The sequence below is a fragment of the Vanellus vanellus genome (genome assembly GCF_965231255.1).
Source record: "Vanellus vanellus genome assembly, chromosome: 13".
In the NCBI taxonomy this organism is placed as follows: domain Eukaryota; kingdom Metazoa; phylum Chordata; class Aves; order Charadriiformes; family Charadriidae; genus Vanellus; species Vanellus vanellus.
Window position 1 is genome coordinate 1,883,117 of NC_138918.1, and position 19,076 is coordinate 1,902,192.

The 19,076-nt window shown below is 45.0% G+C and overlaps 1 protein-coding gene across 1 annotated transcript; it reads left to right on the forward strand.

Moving 5' to 3' along the window:
- Window positions 1-4,990: 4,990 nt before the first annotated feature.
- Window positions 4,991-18,255, forward strand: SHROOM1 (shroom family member 1; the record flags this gene model as incomplete). Its single annotated transcript, XM_082489951.1, is given in 8 exon segments — window positions 4,991-7,786; window positions 9,159-9,229; window positions 12,725-13,309; window positions 13,706-13,853; window positions 15,286-15,291; window positions 15,293-15,340; window positions 15,566-15,838; window positions 17,623-18,255. Coding segments are annotated over 8 exon segments (4,182 nt in total). The 3' UTR covers window positions 17,878-18,255.
- Window positions 18,256-19,076: the final 821 nt, after the last annotated feature.

The following is a 19,076-nucleotide window of genomic DNA, read 5'->3' on the forward strand; positions in this document are numbered from 1 at the left end:
AATTTTCTACATGCCAGCATGTTAGCAGGACGTTGCCTTTGTCTCTGGAGTGTTTTGGAGGAGAAATCCTGTTTGGTTTTCCCAAATTACAATTTCTCATCCGTAAACACAAATAGCCCGGTCTTAAAAGAAGGTTTGAACTCTGCTTGTGGTTATGAAGGAAAATGCTCATTCTTGCTTCTCTGATGGAAAGATTGTGTTGGTAAACTTTAACGGAACCGCACAAGTATGCGAACATACCACGTGGCTGTGTTCAGTGCCAGGGGCTGTTTTTCCTGGGTTGCTGAGGGTAAATCAGGGGCTTGATAAAGAAAATACCTGTGTTTCAGATGGGTGACACTTTTGGCAAGCATTGTATATAACTGCAGGTGAGTTATGGATTAATTAGCAGTGCCTAATACAATCTAAATGAGGTCAAACAAGAGCAAACTGTAAGTAGAAGCAAGCTTGCCCTTAAAAGACAAGTAACTCGTTAATTGACTGCAGTCTATAGAGTCACTGATTTTTCTCTGTACAGAGTTAATTTGCCAGAGACGTGAGGCTTTGACCTACTGAGGCGGTTGCAAGGAATTCAAGATTGTGCAATACAAACCACCTTTCCCTAGAATGAAGAGGCTGAGGTGGTGACTGGCATTTTAACAGCAGTCCGTGAGGGGCTGGAGACATCCGCAGGACTTGAACCTGCACTGAATGCTCGGGGACCATATTTGATAAGGTTTGGGTGAACGAGGAGTTTTAATGCACAGCACTGGTACCTGAGCTGAGAAAACATACAGTCTGGGCTGTAACAACGTGAATTTCCTGGCACTGCCTTGCTACTACTATTTTTTTCCCTATTATTATTATGGTAGAAACTTGGAACAAATCTTGTTTTGAGACATAAAACATCATTATCTTAGGCCAGAGACAGCCCAGCCTCGTGTACAGAGCGTCCTGCGTCATCTGGGTCTTGTTCCTCCTCAGCCATCAGCCTGCTGGGAAGCATCGGACAAGTCCTGTTCCCTGCGGAGACCCTTTTTTCTCTTCCACATCTGTGTTCGTCTTGTCTCTCTAGTTTGTTGGATCTGTAAAGCAAAGAGTGAGTGCTTTATGTTTGCAAACTGCTTTGCATAGAGGGCTGTGCTCTGTGTAGGATTTCCTGGGTAGTATTGGAGTAAACATAATAAATAAGTGAATGGAAGTCAAGTTAGCCTTTTTTAATAAAAAACAAACAAAATGCAAAAAAAACCCAGCCCACAACAACCAACCAAACCTTTGGATCTTAATAGGTTGTTAGTGGCTTTATTTCTTCCTCGGGCACAGAGAGACACACGCGTCCCTTCATCTTCTGGTGTTCTTGGTTTTGATATACTTTTAATTTAACGTTTTTCTTTTTGCTTTCAGAGGTTTACAATGAAAGTATTGCAAGCCTGTCTGGAATGTGCACGTTGTATTACAGCCTCGCCAGAGGGTTTCATAGACCCAGAGACAATGTAGTCCAGGAGGGTGCTCTACCACCTACCAGCTGAGGAGAACAATAACATCATTGTTAACGTCAGTTGAGTTTTAAGTACATTAATGTTTTTCTTTTCCATGTGAAAGAGAAGGCAGTTTTCACATAGTTCTTTGAACACATTGAGATCAACGATTCTTCTTCCAGGGTTTAGGAAACATCTTCTCAAAAAGAAATAGGTTAGATTTTTCCCTAAGATATGTTTCATTATCATATTATTTAAATTTTAGCAGAGACTTCTGGAGAAGAGTATACAGCTGTTCTTATATTACTTTGGTTTTTACCATTTTTCTGTCTCTTCGGGGATGTGAAATGGCAAACTTGGTCTTAAGCAAAACAGATTGGCAAAATGTGAGCCATGGCAAGCCTGGACCAGGGGGCACCCAGGGAGGGGGGGGGAGGAACTCTAGCTTATCTGGCGCTTCCCCATGGAGCAGAAGGAAGGGCTGCAGGCAGCTTCAGACAGGTGATGGGAGAGACTGCACAGGAGGAGCAGACGGAGGAGGGAATGTCCTGTGAGCCACAATGTCCTCCCGCACCCGGTGCTAACAGGGACTCAGTGCTTGCTGCTGCTGTTTCCAAGTCAGATGTTCTTACCTCGGTCTTCTAAGATACTGAAATTATATTTCCTATTGTTTCTGGTGTCATCATAAAAACCTGAGACAAAAAATCTTCACAGTAAATCATGAACGGGTAGCTTGAAATAATAGGGGAAAAGAGATCTTGGGAAACACTGGTATAGGAAACTAAGAGAGTACTCTCATTGATATACAGAAACCAAAGCACAACTGTTATTTAAATTCTACACATAGTTGTGAAAAGTCAGAGCCAAATTCTCGTTGTAAATCATGGTGGCTCCATTAACTTCAGTGGAACAGTGCCAGCACATCCCAGACAAAGACTTGGCTCGGTCTATTAATAGCAACAGTCGAGTAATAGAGCTGCTTGGAGAAGTTCCACTGGAACAAAATTTTGATTAAAAAAAAAAAAGGAGATAAGAATGACAGAGGAATCTGCCTTCTGGTTCTCTGGTGGAATGTGGCTCCCATGGGGTTTGGTCCTGTGCACCTCCCAGCACCTCCAGATACCACCAGCCTTGCACAGCTCAGCAAGACCCCAGCAGTCGCTGTGGTGGTCCAGGTTTTCAAGTGCATCCATTTGTTTAGGTAATTAACAGTGGTGTGATAGCGACTGTGGTAGAGTCTGATTCTGCTTTTAGTGTCAGTGCAGTTCTCTCAGCTGCTTCTCTTTCTGTGCAGCTTCAGAAAATCCACGGTTTTCCTTTCACCAGGTGTCTTAAGGTTTTTATGTCTCTAAATTCTTCAATACACCGTGGTGAAAAGGAAGGGGAATGTCATCGTCAGCTGTTGGTGCTTCATGTTTCCTGTGTGACCCTGTTATTCAGGGACAGACAATTAAATTTCATAGCTGCATTTTAGATCATCTCTAAAGAGAGAGAGAACTTCCCCAGGCGTCCTTGAGTCAGTTTCTTACTGAAATTTCCAAAAAAGCCCAGCAGAAATTCCCACTGTGCAGTGTTACGCTGTTTTCATTTCCCAGAAACTAGTTAATTTATTTACTGTGTCCCACCAGTCCAAGTTCCCTTTATAGATTAACTTGTGTATTTTGGCTCCTGTCCATCTCTTCCTTTGGCTCAAAGTGAATGATACCAGGACTGTCTTTGAAACAAGGCAGGAATGTGAAGTTTTTTGATTAAACAGCAACATCAGCCCTGAAACCTCGCTCTCTGCCAGCTGTCTGAGGCCCCACTGCAGAAGTACAGTACTGGGAATGACAGATTAAACGTCTGGCGAGTTCAACCTTTTTTGGAGAAAACAGACGTGTAATACTCTGGTAGGACTTGGAAACAGTTTGCATCTCCTCGGAAGCTGTGTCCCATGGAGTGGTTTGCCATCGGAGGTTTTCAAGACTGTTGGCTTTCTTGTTATAACTAATCAGTCTTTTGAAGTCACTTAAATGAGAATTACTAAATAAGGTCTCTGGCTAGTACCTGTCTGCCTTGCCGGGTTCAGTCTGTTATTAGGGGCTCATACTGGCTGTGAGCATGTTGGAGGGGTTTGAAGCTGGCGGAGGCGGTTGACGGGGTCGCACTGGTGGAGTGTGACCACCTCCTGCACGTCTTCTGTTGGCCTATTAAGCGGGCTGCTTGTAGATACACTAAATTTAGATTTGATACACTAAACCTGCATGCATCGTGTATAACAATCAAAGAGTAAATGTCGAGTGCTGCTAATAAACACAGGCTGTTTTCTAGACTCTGCAAAAAGTGTGTATTTGTTGAACGTGAACTCTGAGCTGGTGCTTTTTCTAGTGCGTTTGGTATGTTTGCAGGGGAGCTCTTAGCATCAGCCATAAAATATTTGGCTGTCTTTTTAAATCTATGATTTGTTACCGACAGTAAAAATCTCTCGTCGAGGTACTCTGTCGATCTCTCATCAAGGAGCTTTTCTGTAAGCCTCTGGGAAAGGTTTTCCAAGATGTGTGTTTTTGAGCACGCATGGAAGTGGCATGGAAGCTCACTTAAACAACAAACCGTTTTCATCATGTTCATCAAATAAAGTATGATTTGGTTCTTGCTTCTCTGAGAAACAGTGGAAGCCTTTAAGGAGGGGGCAGAAGGCTGATAAGACTGATTATAATCATGATTTCTTCATATTTGATAATTCTTCTGGGTTAATCTGTGCAGTGCGTGTTCGGTACAGTTATCCATGGGGCACTGACGTGTCCAACTACCTGTCCATGTGTTTGTATTTCTGTGTGAGGCTTTCTGAAAGGAAACGTGGAGGCACTGGTGGGGTTTGGGGCGCGCTTTGTGTAATGTCATCGCAGTCATGTAGTTGCAAAGCCCCGTGCTGTTTAGATCAGGGCTGCATCCATCGGAATGAGAGCTCGGCGCTGGTCCACGGTTGTGAGCATTTTTGGAAGCGTAACTCTAAGTCCCTGTGAAACTTCAGCCAGCCAGATGCGTGTTGTATTTAAGCACCTCCAGGATTTGGCAGCATCTGAACTGGGTTTTCCAACCTCTCAGGTTTATTTCTAGGCAGATTCAGAAACTAGTGTTGATTCTGGCCCTTGGTATTTTGCAATCATAATGAGAGGGCTTCTTCTAATTGTATGTATAGTCTTATAGATTTAATGAAGATCTAGAGAACTCTTGTTAATAAAGACTTAGTTGCTCTGTTTGTGATAGAGGAAATGATCATTCCAAGGTTCTGGTAATTACTGAAGGCAGAAATTTACTTCTAGCTACACTAAATACTATTTTCAAGTTCTCATCTTGAGCACGTGTGTGATGCTTGTTGTCTGATCTCTTCAGGTGCAATCAGAATCCTCCCACTGTGTCTTTTTCATACGTTTCTCTCTTTTTTTTAGGATTCTCTAGATATTATTGGAATGTGACTACAGACAAAAATGTGCTTTTGTGACAACTCAGTTGCGGACATTTAATCAGACTTTGATTTCTGGAAATGCTACAAAATGGCCTCATCAGGGAATGAGATAGAACGATGGACTCACAGGCAAGGTGGCAGGATTGGAGAGCTGGTAGAGCCCGTGACCCCTCCTGAAAATGGTAACCATCTGTCGCCAGTGAAGTCAGTCGGCGGTGTAGACCATCTCCTGCACCTCCCTGGGAGAGCAGACTCTGCTTACAGCTCTTTCTCAGGGGGATCAAATATTCCAGAGTATCCCGCCCCATCGTGCTATGGTGAAAACTGCTGTTTGCTTCCAGAGCAGGTATCGTACATGGACGCAGAATATGTAAGAGGTATTTATAATCTCAGTGCAGCAAACTCTGACCTCAGACGTCTGCATCCGTACCAGGCACCGGACCTGAGCGTCCATAGTAACTCTCACAGCACCAGTCTCGCTGAGCGCTGTGGAAGCACTCCTGCCCGAGGGACTTCAAATCAGGGACCCCTGCCTCTGGCTGCACCTCCGCCTTCTCCTCCCACCAGACTGGATAGCTATAAAGTCACTAGACACCTTGAGAACTCAAGAGGGAGGCACAGCTCTGGAAGTCACGGCGAGCGTAGCGTGCAGCCAGCTCCTTGCGTGCAGGACAATCGGCCAGCAGATAGGGATGTGCCGGGGAGTCGACGCAGGGATGAAATTACTGAGCAAAATATAGTGGCTGCTAGGAGGAAGATGCTGGAAAACAAGGGCCTTTTTTCTTCTGATTCTACAAATGAGGTATCTATAGCAAAAATTCAGGGGTTAAAGGTGGAGGAAAACGGAGAGTGGAGCCTATCCCAACAACCTATAAAGAGAAGCAATCCACACATTTTCAGCAGACCTTCTTCATTCATTTTTCAAGAATATTTAAAGAGTGACTCTCTGGCTAATGTCCCTAAAATACTTTCTGCTTATAATTCAGTTCCTGCTTATAAAATTCCTGAAGAGATGAACTCCAAGTCCTGTCACCCAGTGCATACCAACCCCAGCGCTGTTAATGATACACAAGAAGACAAACAGTATCCCTGCAGCGTACGTAAGCCAACTTTCGGAGAGGCAGATCTGCAAAGCGCAGTGCCAGAACCCCGCCAACGAAAAGGCTCCTTGCCCTGCGCTCAGTGCCCGCTCCCTGCCGAGCTGCATTCAGGCTTGGATCAAGATGTGTTTGAGGACAGTTGTGACTTAAAATATATGGAGAATGCTCTTCTAATTAAAAATGTTTCCAGGAAGCTGAACAGTTGTGCAGATGAAAATCAGTGCTGTGACTCTGAAGGAGAAACTGTGAGTGATGTTAAGGAACCACTCCTGAATCAGCAAGCCAAAACGCAGACACCGTCACTGTCCTGCAGCTACGATACTGCAGCACCGGAGCACCCTCACTGTGAGGGGTCAGATCAGGGAAATAAGCAGTGCTATGATGATACTAACCAAATGGCTTTTTTCAAACCAAAGGAAGATTCCACATCTCATTTTTTTCATGAAGTCAAGAAAGAAAAACAGGCTAATAACAGCAGTCATGACCTTAGCGTGCATATAGAACAAGAGGAACCTCCTGTTCCTTATCAGAAATACCAACCTGAATTTCAAAAACAGCTCTTAAGACAGCTTCAGGATGATCTTGCTGGTGAACAAATAACCAGGCAGACGACTCCCATGCTTTACTATCTTTCTGGGGGGAAAGCCACCAACATCCTGCACCACCACAAGTTCACCCGGTGTCAGGAGGACTCGAGGAGCTCACCAAAGGAATTTCCAGCAGGCAGCTACTCCGCCTTGGCACGGTGTCCAGAGTTACAAAGGGAAAGCAATAGGCTTCAGAGGACCAACCACCACCATCAGTGCAGTGCTGATGATCTCCCGCTTGAGACTGAAGATCTCATTCTCAGGAGTCCTGCTTCATCCACGGATGAGAGTTTCAAGAATGACTATAGAGAGAAACTTAAAGTGGCTCAGAAAAAGGTTCTGAGAGAAACCTCCTTTAAAAGAAAAGACTTACAGATGAGTTTGCCCGTTAGACTGAGACAGAAACCCTCTAAAAGGCCTTCAATCGAACACCTTAGGTCTTTCTCGTTATCCAGTGCAGGTGAGGATGCCAAACCTGTTCCTTGTTCTCCTTCTCATCTAGAGTCCTTGGAAAGTTTCAGTAGAGACGAAGAAATTAAGAGGCCACAATCAGGTCGAATAGGGGGAAGGAAAAGGGTAACCAAAGAGCAAAAGAAACTCTGTTACTCCGAACCTGAGAAACTCGATCAGCTGGCGGATAAGGAAGTATCATGGAATCAAGCGAGGGATGAAATCCCTGAGCAGGATATGGTGGCAGCTAGGAAAAAGACTGTGGAGAACAGAGGGAGGGCACTTTCCAGTTCAAGTATCTCCAGGATGGAGCTGAAACAAATCCAGCACACTGCACTTATCGAATACATGGAGCGAAAGATTAGTCAAAGGCCAGGTAGTTCACAACACCTCCCGCTGCATAAGCCGCCCCTGCAGAAGAGGCTGTCGCATCCCAGATGGCCTCCTGGCAAGGTTTCCGATCCAAACGGGAGCAGGAAGGTGCAGAACACTGAGGTTTTCTCTAAAGAAAAATCGCCAGATGTTTCTCCTCCTTTGGCTTTTGTTCCCCCGCCGAGCGTGGCCAGCAGGAGCGATCCCAGCTCTGCTGCTGCTGGTACGGCCGCCTCAAAGCACGACCCGTCTCCCAGCGAAGCAGACGGGACCCGCACCAGCAAGCGTGCATCAGCTGAGAGTCTCCCACAGGCAGGTGATCCTGCAGCTGGGAGAGCTCGCGAGAGGTCAAAATCGACTCCTCCTTCCACACAGGTAAGAAAGATACTAAGATAGTAATTAGTGTTTGAGTCCAACTTATGACTGTCCACCTCTTTGAGAGAACTGTGGGATGATTCACATGAAAAACTGCTGAACATGAGGCATGAGGAATTAACACTTGATTTTTTTTTTTTAATTTTTTTTTTTTTTTAGCGTGTGATAGAGAGATGATAGATGCGGAGGAGAAGTCACATTTACTTAATCTATAGGAAACGCTGTGTAGCTGCTGGAAAGTAAAATGCATGCTCTGCTGTGCAGTGTGCAGGAGAAATAATTGGGGGGGATTTGGGGAGAAGTGCTACCAATTTTAATGCCTTAAATACTTATGATTAATGATAACAGTTCATTACTCTCGAAAGTATTTTGTAAGAAAGTATTGCTGACAAACAAGGTGTTCTTTAATGTGAAAAGTTACAAGAGAATTGCATAATTCTTCGTTAAACGCCGATGTGGTCTGGGCAGAGCTATCTGTTCTCGTTCAGCGAGCGCACAGGTACAGGCGGGGAGGAAGAGGAGTGTCTGCTTCAAGGGATGCGCTGTGCAAGTGCCATAGGCTCTGCGCGAGGGCTGGACAACACCGGGCTCGAGAGGGTCCCCTCCAGAGCTAAAGAGGGGAGCGCATGGGCTATGGCGCTCGGGAGGCACGTTTGCAGAGAACGTGTGCTGTATGCAGGACGTTGGCATTCCAGCAGTCACCGTGGTTAACCTCATTAGAGCACTATCCCAGAAAAGGTTATTAGAGAGAGATTCTTATAAATGACCAACCTTTTTGGCTTCTGAATTTGAAGGACAGTGGCTGTCAATATTGTTGTCAAGGAGAATAAAGAAGATGAAAGGGTCAGAAAACAAATAATCTAATAAATTGCCCAGAGAGGCTGGTGAGGCCCCATCCCTGGAGGTGTTCAAGGCCAGGCTGGAGGTGGCCTTGGGCAACCTGGGCTGGTGGGAGGTGTCCCTGCCTATGGCAGGGGGGTTGAACTCGATGATCTTCAAGGTCCCTTCCAACCTAAAGCATTCTATGATTCTATGATAAATATACTACTAAAATTACCCAACTGAAGAGGCTGATAGGCTTCCTCCAATGCTGCCTACTTTTTGAATTGTGAGAGTCAGTGAGGGAATATCTTTTGTTGCCAGCTGTTCTTTGGTTTTCTAGGAAAAAGAGATGGACGCTACCTAGGAAGAGCAAAACAGCAATTTCATTAATAAAAAGAGATAGACAAACTCAAAAATAAAAACCTTGGTGTACCTCCTCGGAGATCTACTGTTGGCTTCTCTTTCTGGGGTTAACAAACACGGGGGTGAAGTGAAACGGCTGCCTAGTCTGAAAACGCTGGTAGTACCATTGTGCTGTTTTCATTTCCAGGACAGTTACAGAAGCGCCGGTGGCGCAGTGGCCCCGGCTCGGCCGTGCGAGAGCCGTCTCGGCACCCCCAGGTAAGGCTGCGCCGCCCGCGCCAAGGTCGAGCCGATGCCCCGGGCGTGGGAGCTCCAGCGGCAGCCGCGGCTGGCTGCTTCTCTCCTTGTGCCTTGGGATCCTTTGCCCGTGCGGGAATGTTCACCTGCTACGCTATTTATTTCATTCTGGGACAGTCTTTAAAATCGTTTCTACAGTGTGGAGCAAAAGCGGGAAATGCAGAGTGTACGTGCTGCTCTTCCCGCGCTCCTTCACATCTCTGGGATCGCAGCTCCCTCATCTGAGCTCCGGGAAAAACGGCATCCGCGACAGCTCCGATACGCCCAGTCTTGAAATACGTGTGCTCACCGACTGGTGTAACAGGGGCTTTTGGTGTGGTTTTTTTAAGGGGGAAAAAAAAATAATTGTGCCATTTACACATAGCTAACTAGCAAGTTTGTGTGTTAACTCTCTGTATTTGTTTGGCTTGTTTGAGGAGCGTCAGGGGAGGAAAAGATCTGCACTTTGTCTCAACAAAGCAGTGACGCTGACACTTGTGTAGTAATAGAATTTCCCCTGCTTCAGTCGTTCAAAAAGTTCCCAATAGTTTCTGCAGGCTTGTTTATCTTAGAAAAAAAAATGTATTTTTAGTAAGATTCTGAAGTTTTTCTTAAATTTCCTAGTTTAGCTAAGAGGCTTAGCAGGTCGGCGTGAGCGTCACTGGAAGTTCTGAACAGAAACATATTCGATCATAGCTCTATAATATCTATTAAGTAATGAAAAGATGAGAAATCCAGAGTGGGTTTCATTAGTAATTAATTTAGATTATCATCTTTGGGAAATAGCTGTAAGTAGAGGTTTCATTCTGTTACAGCTGTAACTCGTTTTTTTCTCTTTGTTTTCCTCCACCAGAAAGTGCTGTTGAGCTGTGGTAGAAAATGCAGGTTAGACCGGCATGTTTGCAGTGTTAATTACTCAAATAAAAGTTCCAGCGGGGACCAGCGGGAAGAACAAGCTATGATCGTTACCTGTACCAGTAGTGTCCGTGGGTTAGTGAAAAATGCTTGAGGACGTTCTTAGGCATATTTTGCATCCATTCAATCGCACGATACAATTTTGAGGCAGTTTCCACTGATATTATCCATTTTCCGAGATAACTGCTGCAGATGGGGTGTTTACGAGCTGCTCCTACCCGCTGCCATCACAATGAGGCCCGAGCATGAGTAAGAACAAGGCCCAGCAATGTTTGCGGTGATTCTCTTCAGTGTCTCTTTTCATCATCAATCACTCCCAAACATTTGTCAATCCGTGATCACAATGTTACGTCATCCTCACGTTAATTTGGGTATCACAGTACAGGGCCCCGTTGCGATGCCGTGGTGTTTTGCAGGGGGTATTTCCAGCAGCTTTTTGATGGAAAGGCTTTTCCAGCATTGAGGGCATCACTAAAGCACCAGAACCAGGTAGTTGAAGTCAAGGTCAAATGAGTTGTTTATTTTTAATTGCAGTGAAAAGGTGCATATAATAGATATCTAAGTGACATTGTTAGTCATTAGCTAGTACAAACTATGAGTAAATTTCCCTTTGCCAAGCTGACTTCTTTTTTTTTTTTTGGTGAAAAGCTAAAATGACTGTGTTAAAGCTGCAAAGCAGAGCTGGAAGAAGGGAAATGAGAGAAGAGGGAATTTCAGGAATAGCAAGACTTTCATCGCTGAGCCACAGCTGAGTTTGGCCACATGAAACGCTCTGTGTCTCACCAGCGCTCAGCTCAGCCACGAGCCATCCGCGCTCTCCGCAGAGCCCCACGTCTGTGTCGGGAAACCCGCCCAGACAAGTGGCGGCTGGAGATAGCATGGGGCTCATGGCATTAAATATAATAGTCCAAGCATGTGGAAGCTTTCCCAGCACAGCAATCTGCTGGTATTTTCTTAAATCTAGAAGCTAGTGTGTGTGTGTGTGTGTGTGTGTGTGTGTGTATCTCCACGGGGGGTACGGCAGTCTGCACTGTTAGGCATTAAGTCTCTTCATCGCTCTCTGCTGCCCTGGTGTCCTTCAGGGAAGGACAATGCCTACCTTCGTGTCTCCACATGTGGCTTAGGACAGACTCACACCATCCACAGAGACAGTCTTAACCAGTACCGTTAGGGGAGGGAAGGACCGATTGCTGCATTGCTTTTATATGTGACCTTAGAGAAAGAGCTAAACAAAGGTGGATAAAACCTCTATGCCTGTTTTGAGGGAGAAAATTTTTGCTTTGTGCCTGCAACTTTGAAGCTTGTATGTCACATTAACGTAGTTAAATCGGGCCTTCTAAGTTTTCCTTCCATCTAATCCCTCTAGTTTTCCTCTCTGCTGTCCCCTCATAATCCTGTTAGATTATGAAAAATTTTGCTAGAGGGAAAAATAGGTTTGTTCATTCAGTCCTGTTTAATACAACAGTACTTAAATATACAGATGCACTGGCTGTTTTCACAAGCAGTTACACGGAGGCATACGTGCACATCAGAGATTGCAGAGGATGGTCCATGCATACTCCAGTTGTCTTGTGTTCAACAGTGCCACTATACTCTTGCAAATTCTGGTCCAAAGTGCATTTTTAAATTACATATATCTACTTATTCTGACATCATTAATATAATTATTTATGCCCTGCAGACAGTAGCTTTTCCCATCAAAGTTTCTTCTGAAGTCTTGCGTCAGAAAACTCGAAGCAATGGGTCAGACAAGCATTGGCCAACTCAAAAGTAGAAGTTTGATCTCAAAATGGTTAGCTGAAAGGATTTAATAAAACTTTTACTTAAGTCTAATGGCCTTTTCAAACCAGAAGCTTCAGATGAACAGTGTTTCCTCTGTGTTGATATTCAGTTTGCCTAAAGAGAAGGAAGCACTAGAAGTCTTCTCTAAGAAGGACTGAGGATTCGCAGGAGGCAGTGACGGCGTATCTTGAGCTGAAACATTCTTGTTCTAGAGATAAGAAGGCGTAGGGAACAAGAGAGTGAAGATTTACCCTCCCGCAATGCAGTCACTGTGTTACAAGAGGGTTGGTGGAGGGAAACACAAAATGCAAATCATCCTCCTGTTACTGCCCAGTGGTGCCCAGATGTGGCCGCAGAAGGAGCTGCGTGAGCCCCGGTCCCTGCAAGTGTCTCGTCCTGTCGGCAGCGTTCTCGCTGAGGCTGGCAGGAGGGCTGCGTGCTTTTCATCCGTTTGTCAAACAGCATCGGTGGGACATTTTAGGGCACTTTTTTATCATGAGTTTATTTCAGAAAACATGCATGTTGGTCATAATTAGAAAATGAGAAATTAAATGGAGATTCAAACTATATGGATTGGTGCAGCTAAATGTTTTACATGTTCCCTTTTTTCCCCAGGCAAAATTAGTAGGTATTATGGAATCTGAATTTAAAAACATTTAATAAAAAGAGGAAGCTGGAAAGGTAATGACAATTACATGTAGCTGCTTAAACAGTCTGCAGAAATATTTATTATAGAGTATTTATCGTCTGAAGCAAAAGGAAGTGTCTTCTTTCTTACAGTTTCCGTGATCCTGAGAAAGATGGACGTGAGAATCATGAACGTAAAGACAATGACATAATCGGACGTGCGTGTTGTCAGGATACTAAGGAGCTGACTCCTGAAACCTCTATTCCTGCCCCAAGAAGTGGAAGCAAGGAGGATGCTGAGCTGGAGGAGGAGGAATGCAGGACTAAATCTCTGAATGGCACTGCCTTAACAAAGTGTCCAGAGCAGCAGCCTGCAGCTCCTCAGGAGCAAGTAACGTGCTGCCACACAGCCTTCGCTCAGCCTCCCCAAGGAGACAAAGATACAGCCGAAGGTTTCATTGCTAAGGACACATCTGTGCACAACAGCCAAGATGATATTCTCCCCGAGAGAGCGGCAGATCTGCCCAGAAGGAGACTGCAGTCTCCTGAAGACCAGCGGTACGAAGAACTTGCTATGGAGATCATTGCCAAAGACAATTCTCTGGTTGATATTCTCATGCCTCACCCTGGTCGAAAAACTGCTCTAGACCTCATGGAGGGTCTGTTTCCTGTTAACGTTTCCATGCCGGATAAATCACGCCGAAAAAAGGGAGACGTACGGCACGTTCAGGAGAGTGAGTAAGTAGACAAAACCAATTACCCAGTATTTAAAGCTATTTTAGTGTATGAATACCATGTATGTACTAGCAGTAAGATGACTTGAGCGTATATTTTTTTTATTTTTGTTTCATTAGCAAAATACTTTAGCTTTCTGATTTACATACCAAGAAATATCTGCAGCTATGGGTATATGACAGAAGAAATGTGGTTCGATGATACCTCATTAAAAGGGACTGTGACAAACCTGGGCTGTAAATCTGTTGCTCTGTATCTTTAAAAAAATGAGGAAAAAATGCTGCTGCGAGAAGTGAGGAAAATAATTCTGAAGTCAAGGTGGATAAAACCATGAACACCATGTTTGAGAACAAAACTCTGAGTGTTTGCCATGGATATTCATTTTCTATTGCCATGCAGGAAACACAGTAAAGATGCAACAGAAGAATGTCCTGAACCTGAACACGATGCCAAGCAAAGGAGTGAAGATCCTACATCTAAGGGAAACCAAGTCCTGGATAGGAGCAGAGACAGCACAAATGACCTCGATGACATCACAGCTAAGAAAGTAGGTAGATGTTCATCAGAGGAACTGTGGTTTCTTTACCATGACAAATAAGTTATTACTGTGGCTATTTTTATTCATTACTTTTATCTCAATAATAACGTTTCACAGATAACTTCGAAACCATTTTTGCTAATAGGTGAAGTCCTGGCAAATTGGCATATTGATCATAAATGGTGGTATTTCAGTCCTGCCTGGTTTGATTCAGATCTCTCCTCCCACATATTTCTCTTCAGCAGGTCATCAGGGATGGGTTGTCTCTGGCATAAGCACTCAGAGTTGGCTGTATGTTTCCTCGCGAGGCCAGCTCCTGTGCAGCGGCTGACTCACAATTTAGCACTCAAATCTGGTCTCAAATTCTGTAAATTCATTACAACTGGCAGCCTAAATCATAGACTCGTAGAATGGTTTAGGTTGGGAGGAAGGTTTAGGTTCCCCCCCCTGCCCCGGGCAGGGCCACCTCCCCCCAGCCCAGGTCGCTCCCAGCCCCGTCCAACCCGGCCTTGAACCCCTCCAGGGATGGGGCAGCCACAGCTGCTCGGGGCACCCTGCGCCAGGGGCTCACCGCCCCCACAGCCGAGAATTTCTTCCTCAGATCTCATCTCAATCTCCCGTCTTCCAGTTTGAAGCCATTACCCCTCGTTCTGTCACTCCATGCCCTTCTAAAAAGTCCCTCCCCAGCTCTCCTGGAGCCCCTTTAGGCACTGGAAGGGGCTCTGAGGTCTCCCCGGAGCCTTCTCTTCTCCAGGCTGACCCCCCCACCTCTCCCAGCCTGTCCTCCCAGCAGAGGGGCTCCAGCCCTCCCAGCAGCTCCGGGGCCTCCTCTGGCCCCGCTCCGACAGCTCCGTGTCTTTCCTATAAGAAATATTTTTTACTCTGAGAGAACTGACAGCAGTTTCTGCACACTACAGTGCCCTATTAATTTCCATAGGTGCAGGGAATAGAGGTAGCTTGGACATAGCTGGACTACGATAGAAATACAGCAGTTTGGAAGGGCAATGTGTAGCTGTGAAGAATTAGATAAATATTTCTTCTTCCTGTAGAAACCTGGCCGTGCTCCATCCCAGGTAATGACAATCTGCCTTCCTGAAACTCCTCCTGCTGTGCACATGGTGATGTTTTTTGGTACCTGCTGTCTGGCTGCTGCTCCTGTTCACGGTGGCCTCGGCTGATTTCCAAATAAAGCTGATAGGGTTCTTCTCACGCTCCGGTCTCGGGGCCTTTTTCCATATCAACATTTCCGTATCAAACAGCCGCCTCTGCTTCCTACACAGGCACTGTGGCTTGCTTGAATCACCCATGGAACGGACTTTTTCAGTGCATATTATAAATGAAATTCCAGTCAGTTCTTGTAAATCTCGGTAATAGAGCTGTGACTTCATGCTCATGTCTTAGAGCATAACCATGTGTAATCATGTTGTAATCTTTATTGCAGTTCACTTCTGATGGATTGGAAGCTCTCTGAGCTAGGGATTATATCACCAGTTAAGGTGATTAGCAGTAATTTGCTTTTCAGACTTTGAGAATTAAGTAAAGCTCAGAAAATCTTGCTTTTTTTTTTTTCTTTCTTTTTCTTTCCCAGAGCTTAAAATTATTTTAAAAGTCAAAAATTTGACAAAGATGATGTGAGGAAAATCCATTCTCTAGAAATGATATGGATTCTCTTTGGCAATAACAGCTTTCTATGATGTTTTTTTTTTTTTTTCCCTTTGCAGCTGGAACTCATGTCCAGCCTCCGGTCAAAGCTGCGGACCCTGTGGGAGGAAAGGGAGCTCGTCCTCTCTGAAGGCAGGGAGTGTGCGGCGCGAGGCGAGGAGCTGGAGGCAATGGTGCGGGAGGTCTGCAAGCCCAATGAGTTTGAGCGCTACATGATGTTCATCGGTGACCTGGAGAAGGTTGTGAGCCTCTTGCTCTGCCTCTCCAGCCGCCTTGCCCGAGTCCAGAATGCCATGAGGAGGATCGATGGCAATACAGATGCTGAGGAGAAGGTGAGCGACAAGCGAGCGGGGTATTTAATTTGGTTTGTTGCCTTCTTTCCAGCTGGAGCAGTTCTCACCTCGTTTGTCTGACAGCTCTAAACGAAAGTTGTAAATTATATATGAATCCTAACCAGCCATTGCCCGGGCAGCGTTTAGTGCCACGCAACGGGCTGTGTCTCCACAGCCGAAGCAGAGTGGACCTCTGGTGTGGCCACGGGTTTGGTGCTGGAGATCAGAAGAGCAGAGCGAGCTCGGCAGCGGGGTGCTGGGGTGGCAGCAGCGGGAGAGCCCCAGGAGAGCCCCAGCCAGAGGGGTGGGCTGCCAACCCTCGGGCTGCTCCCTGTGCAGGAGCTCCAAACCGGTGCTTCAGAGGGCTTTTTGTTGTTTGTTTGGGTTTTTTTTTCCCCCACTGGTAATTTCAATGCAGTAATTACTGCCTTTGAAATCGTATTTCACTTAATGGGCTTGTTGTAACTATAGCGAACAGGAAGATGTGGTTGCAACTAGAGATAAAATTCCCTGTAGTTTAACTCAACTAGCCAGTTTTGCTGGAAAATTACAAATTGTTTCACGTCACTGGGAAATCTTTTCAAGTCTGAAATACACTTTTTTGCTAGAGAAGACAAAGCCAAATTTATCACAGGAATGATGCTTTCCTGCTGTCCTTATTGCTTTTAGACACGTATTTATCAATACAATACCTTCTGTTATGTTTTATTTGGAAGTTAAAAAAGCACAGAGTTAGAAAAGTTGGGATTTCCTGGAGCTGTGCTGCTGCTGACCTGTAGCTGTAGAGGTCTATCGTAGTTCACATGCAGAAGGGCACTAAAAGAGTCCTGCCGTGCAGTGTGGTACGGAGAATCAGGATCTGTCCGCTCCAAAATGTCAGTCGCGTTAACACGAATAATTTGGGGCAGTATTTCACACTGCCTTTGGCCACCAGACTTGGCGGGGGGGGTGGGGGGGTGGGGGGGTGGGAAGGGGGCTGCTGTTTCTTTAGTGTTATGTTTATAGTCTTCATAGTAAATACATTAAAATCATGTAGTCAAGATTTTGTAAAACATGCTCAATAACGACTTGGTTACATGCCAGCATTTTTACAACTATCTCCAGTCGCTGCAATTGCCCAATGTCAGCAAAACCAGCAGTCTTATTTTAGACCCCCTTTTTAGGGTGTTGATGGTGACCACTGCTCTGTGGTATGTTTATGGACACTGCCCCGAAACCTGACATTTTCCGGCAGTGCCATCCCTGTGAAAATCATTACAGCTGAAAGAGAATTAGCTAAAATGTGAAAGACATTAAAATCCTGTAGAACAGGCAAGGCTTGATTCTCGTGGATTCGATAAAAAGAAACTTTAGATGAACAGTTACTCTCTGCAGCAGTTACTTTATTGTATGGACCTTTTAATAGAAGTCGCACTGTCTTTTTAATATGACATTGGCACTCTGGCCACACGCAACTCACAAGATACAAAGATATGTGGATTAAAGAGCTTCTAATTGAAAGAAGGTTGGTACAGGATACTCCAAAATTAACAGAATGTTAGGTAGATTGATTTTTTTCCTGAGGGCAGCATAGAAGAAGTGAGCCTTGATGGGGTTTACTGGGTGTCTTTACCTTACAAGCCACAAGAATGAGTAATTCAATCGAGGAAAAATTCATGTGGAACACAAAGCCCACAAGAGGAAGTAATTAAACTAAATCGACTGTGGCTTCCAAATGAAGATCTAGAGTCTGCCAGGAATTACGAGTTTTCATAGTGTGCTGCTTTGTTTTTTCATCCTATTAGCAATCGCTGAACGAACGGCACAAGCTCTTGTCCAGACAACGGGAAGATGCAAAAGACCTGAAAGAGAATCTAGATCGTAGGGAAAGAGTGGTCTCTGGCATCCTTGCCAAATACCTGACTGAGCAGCAGCTCCAGGACTACCGACGCTTTGTTCAAGTCAAGACCTCCTTGCTGATTGAACAGAAGGACCTCGAGGAGCAGATTAAATTTTTCGAAGAACAATTAGAAAGTCTTGAGAAAAGCATCCCCCTCTAATACCCCCCAACAGCCCGTCCGTTTTTGCACATCGTAATTTGTGACGTTTCCCTGGAAATCACCACGTGCTCGGGTTGACGAGTTCTTGCAATCCTGTCAGTGCCACGGTATTGACACGTGCTTAGATGCTCTGGGGACGCTCGAGGCACACGCTGGACTTGCCTACCCCTTTGGATAGGCCAACTGACAACACCTCACGTATGTAGCAAACTGCATTTTGGAAATGACTGATAGGATGTGTTGCTCCTATTAACTTGGCATGTATTTCCCCTTCTTGTTGTCTGTCCATCTGTTTCCAGATTGACATAATCTCAATAAAAGAACCATACAAATATTTTCCTCTTGTGGGTGGGTTGAGTGTTTGAAACAAAAAATGATGTGGGTGTTCAAATTTGAATTGGAGATTGCACAAAGCCATAGGAAATGTTATGAACCGTTTCAGTGAAACTCCTCATTTCTACTGTTTGTATATATGACACAGTAAAAATACACTGCAATGGAAGAAAATTATTTCCTTTCTTGGCAGTTGCCATCCATGAGTATTTTCTGGCGCTGCATAATCCCGGTAGGCTGTTCAGTAGCGAATCTTGGGAGGTCAGAAAGAAGGATGGTCCTCACTGATGTCAAAAAAGAGCCGCTCAATGATGAAGGCAGCTTAAATGAACACTTTTGGGAATGATAAACTCTGAACTTACTCCTGCCCAGTCATTTGCAAAGTCCTCGCTGTGCTTTCAAAGTGCTTCTTTTTTCAAGCAGCACCTTCAGGGGGTTGTTTTTAGGTAGTTTTCAATTGTCAGCGTGCACAAGGAGGTGCTGAACATGAGGGGGAAGCTCAGCGGCAGTGCAGGATAGGTGGGACGAGTGGAGGAAATTATTCAGTTTCAATGAGGCTTTATATAAATCCCTTGGCAAAAATCTTTCAAGCTAATGTTGTGTGTTGAGTCAAACCACTGATGTTGCTGTATTTAAAATGTGAGTGTTTTGTTTGATTGGTTTTAAGTATTCAGTAAGAGGAATATTCCGACCGAGCAACATACCTAGACCATGAATAAGGCAGCTACTAATCAAGCTCAGGTTTCTTCCACGGGCACAATAGATGTTCATTGCTCCACGATGTTAGGCTTTGCCGAGAAACATTTCACTGGTGCTGTGTGTCCTGGCTACAGCGAGTACCATCCCCAGTGAGAGAGGCTGTCCTG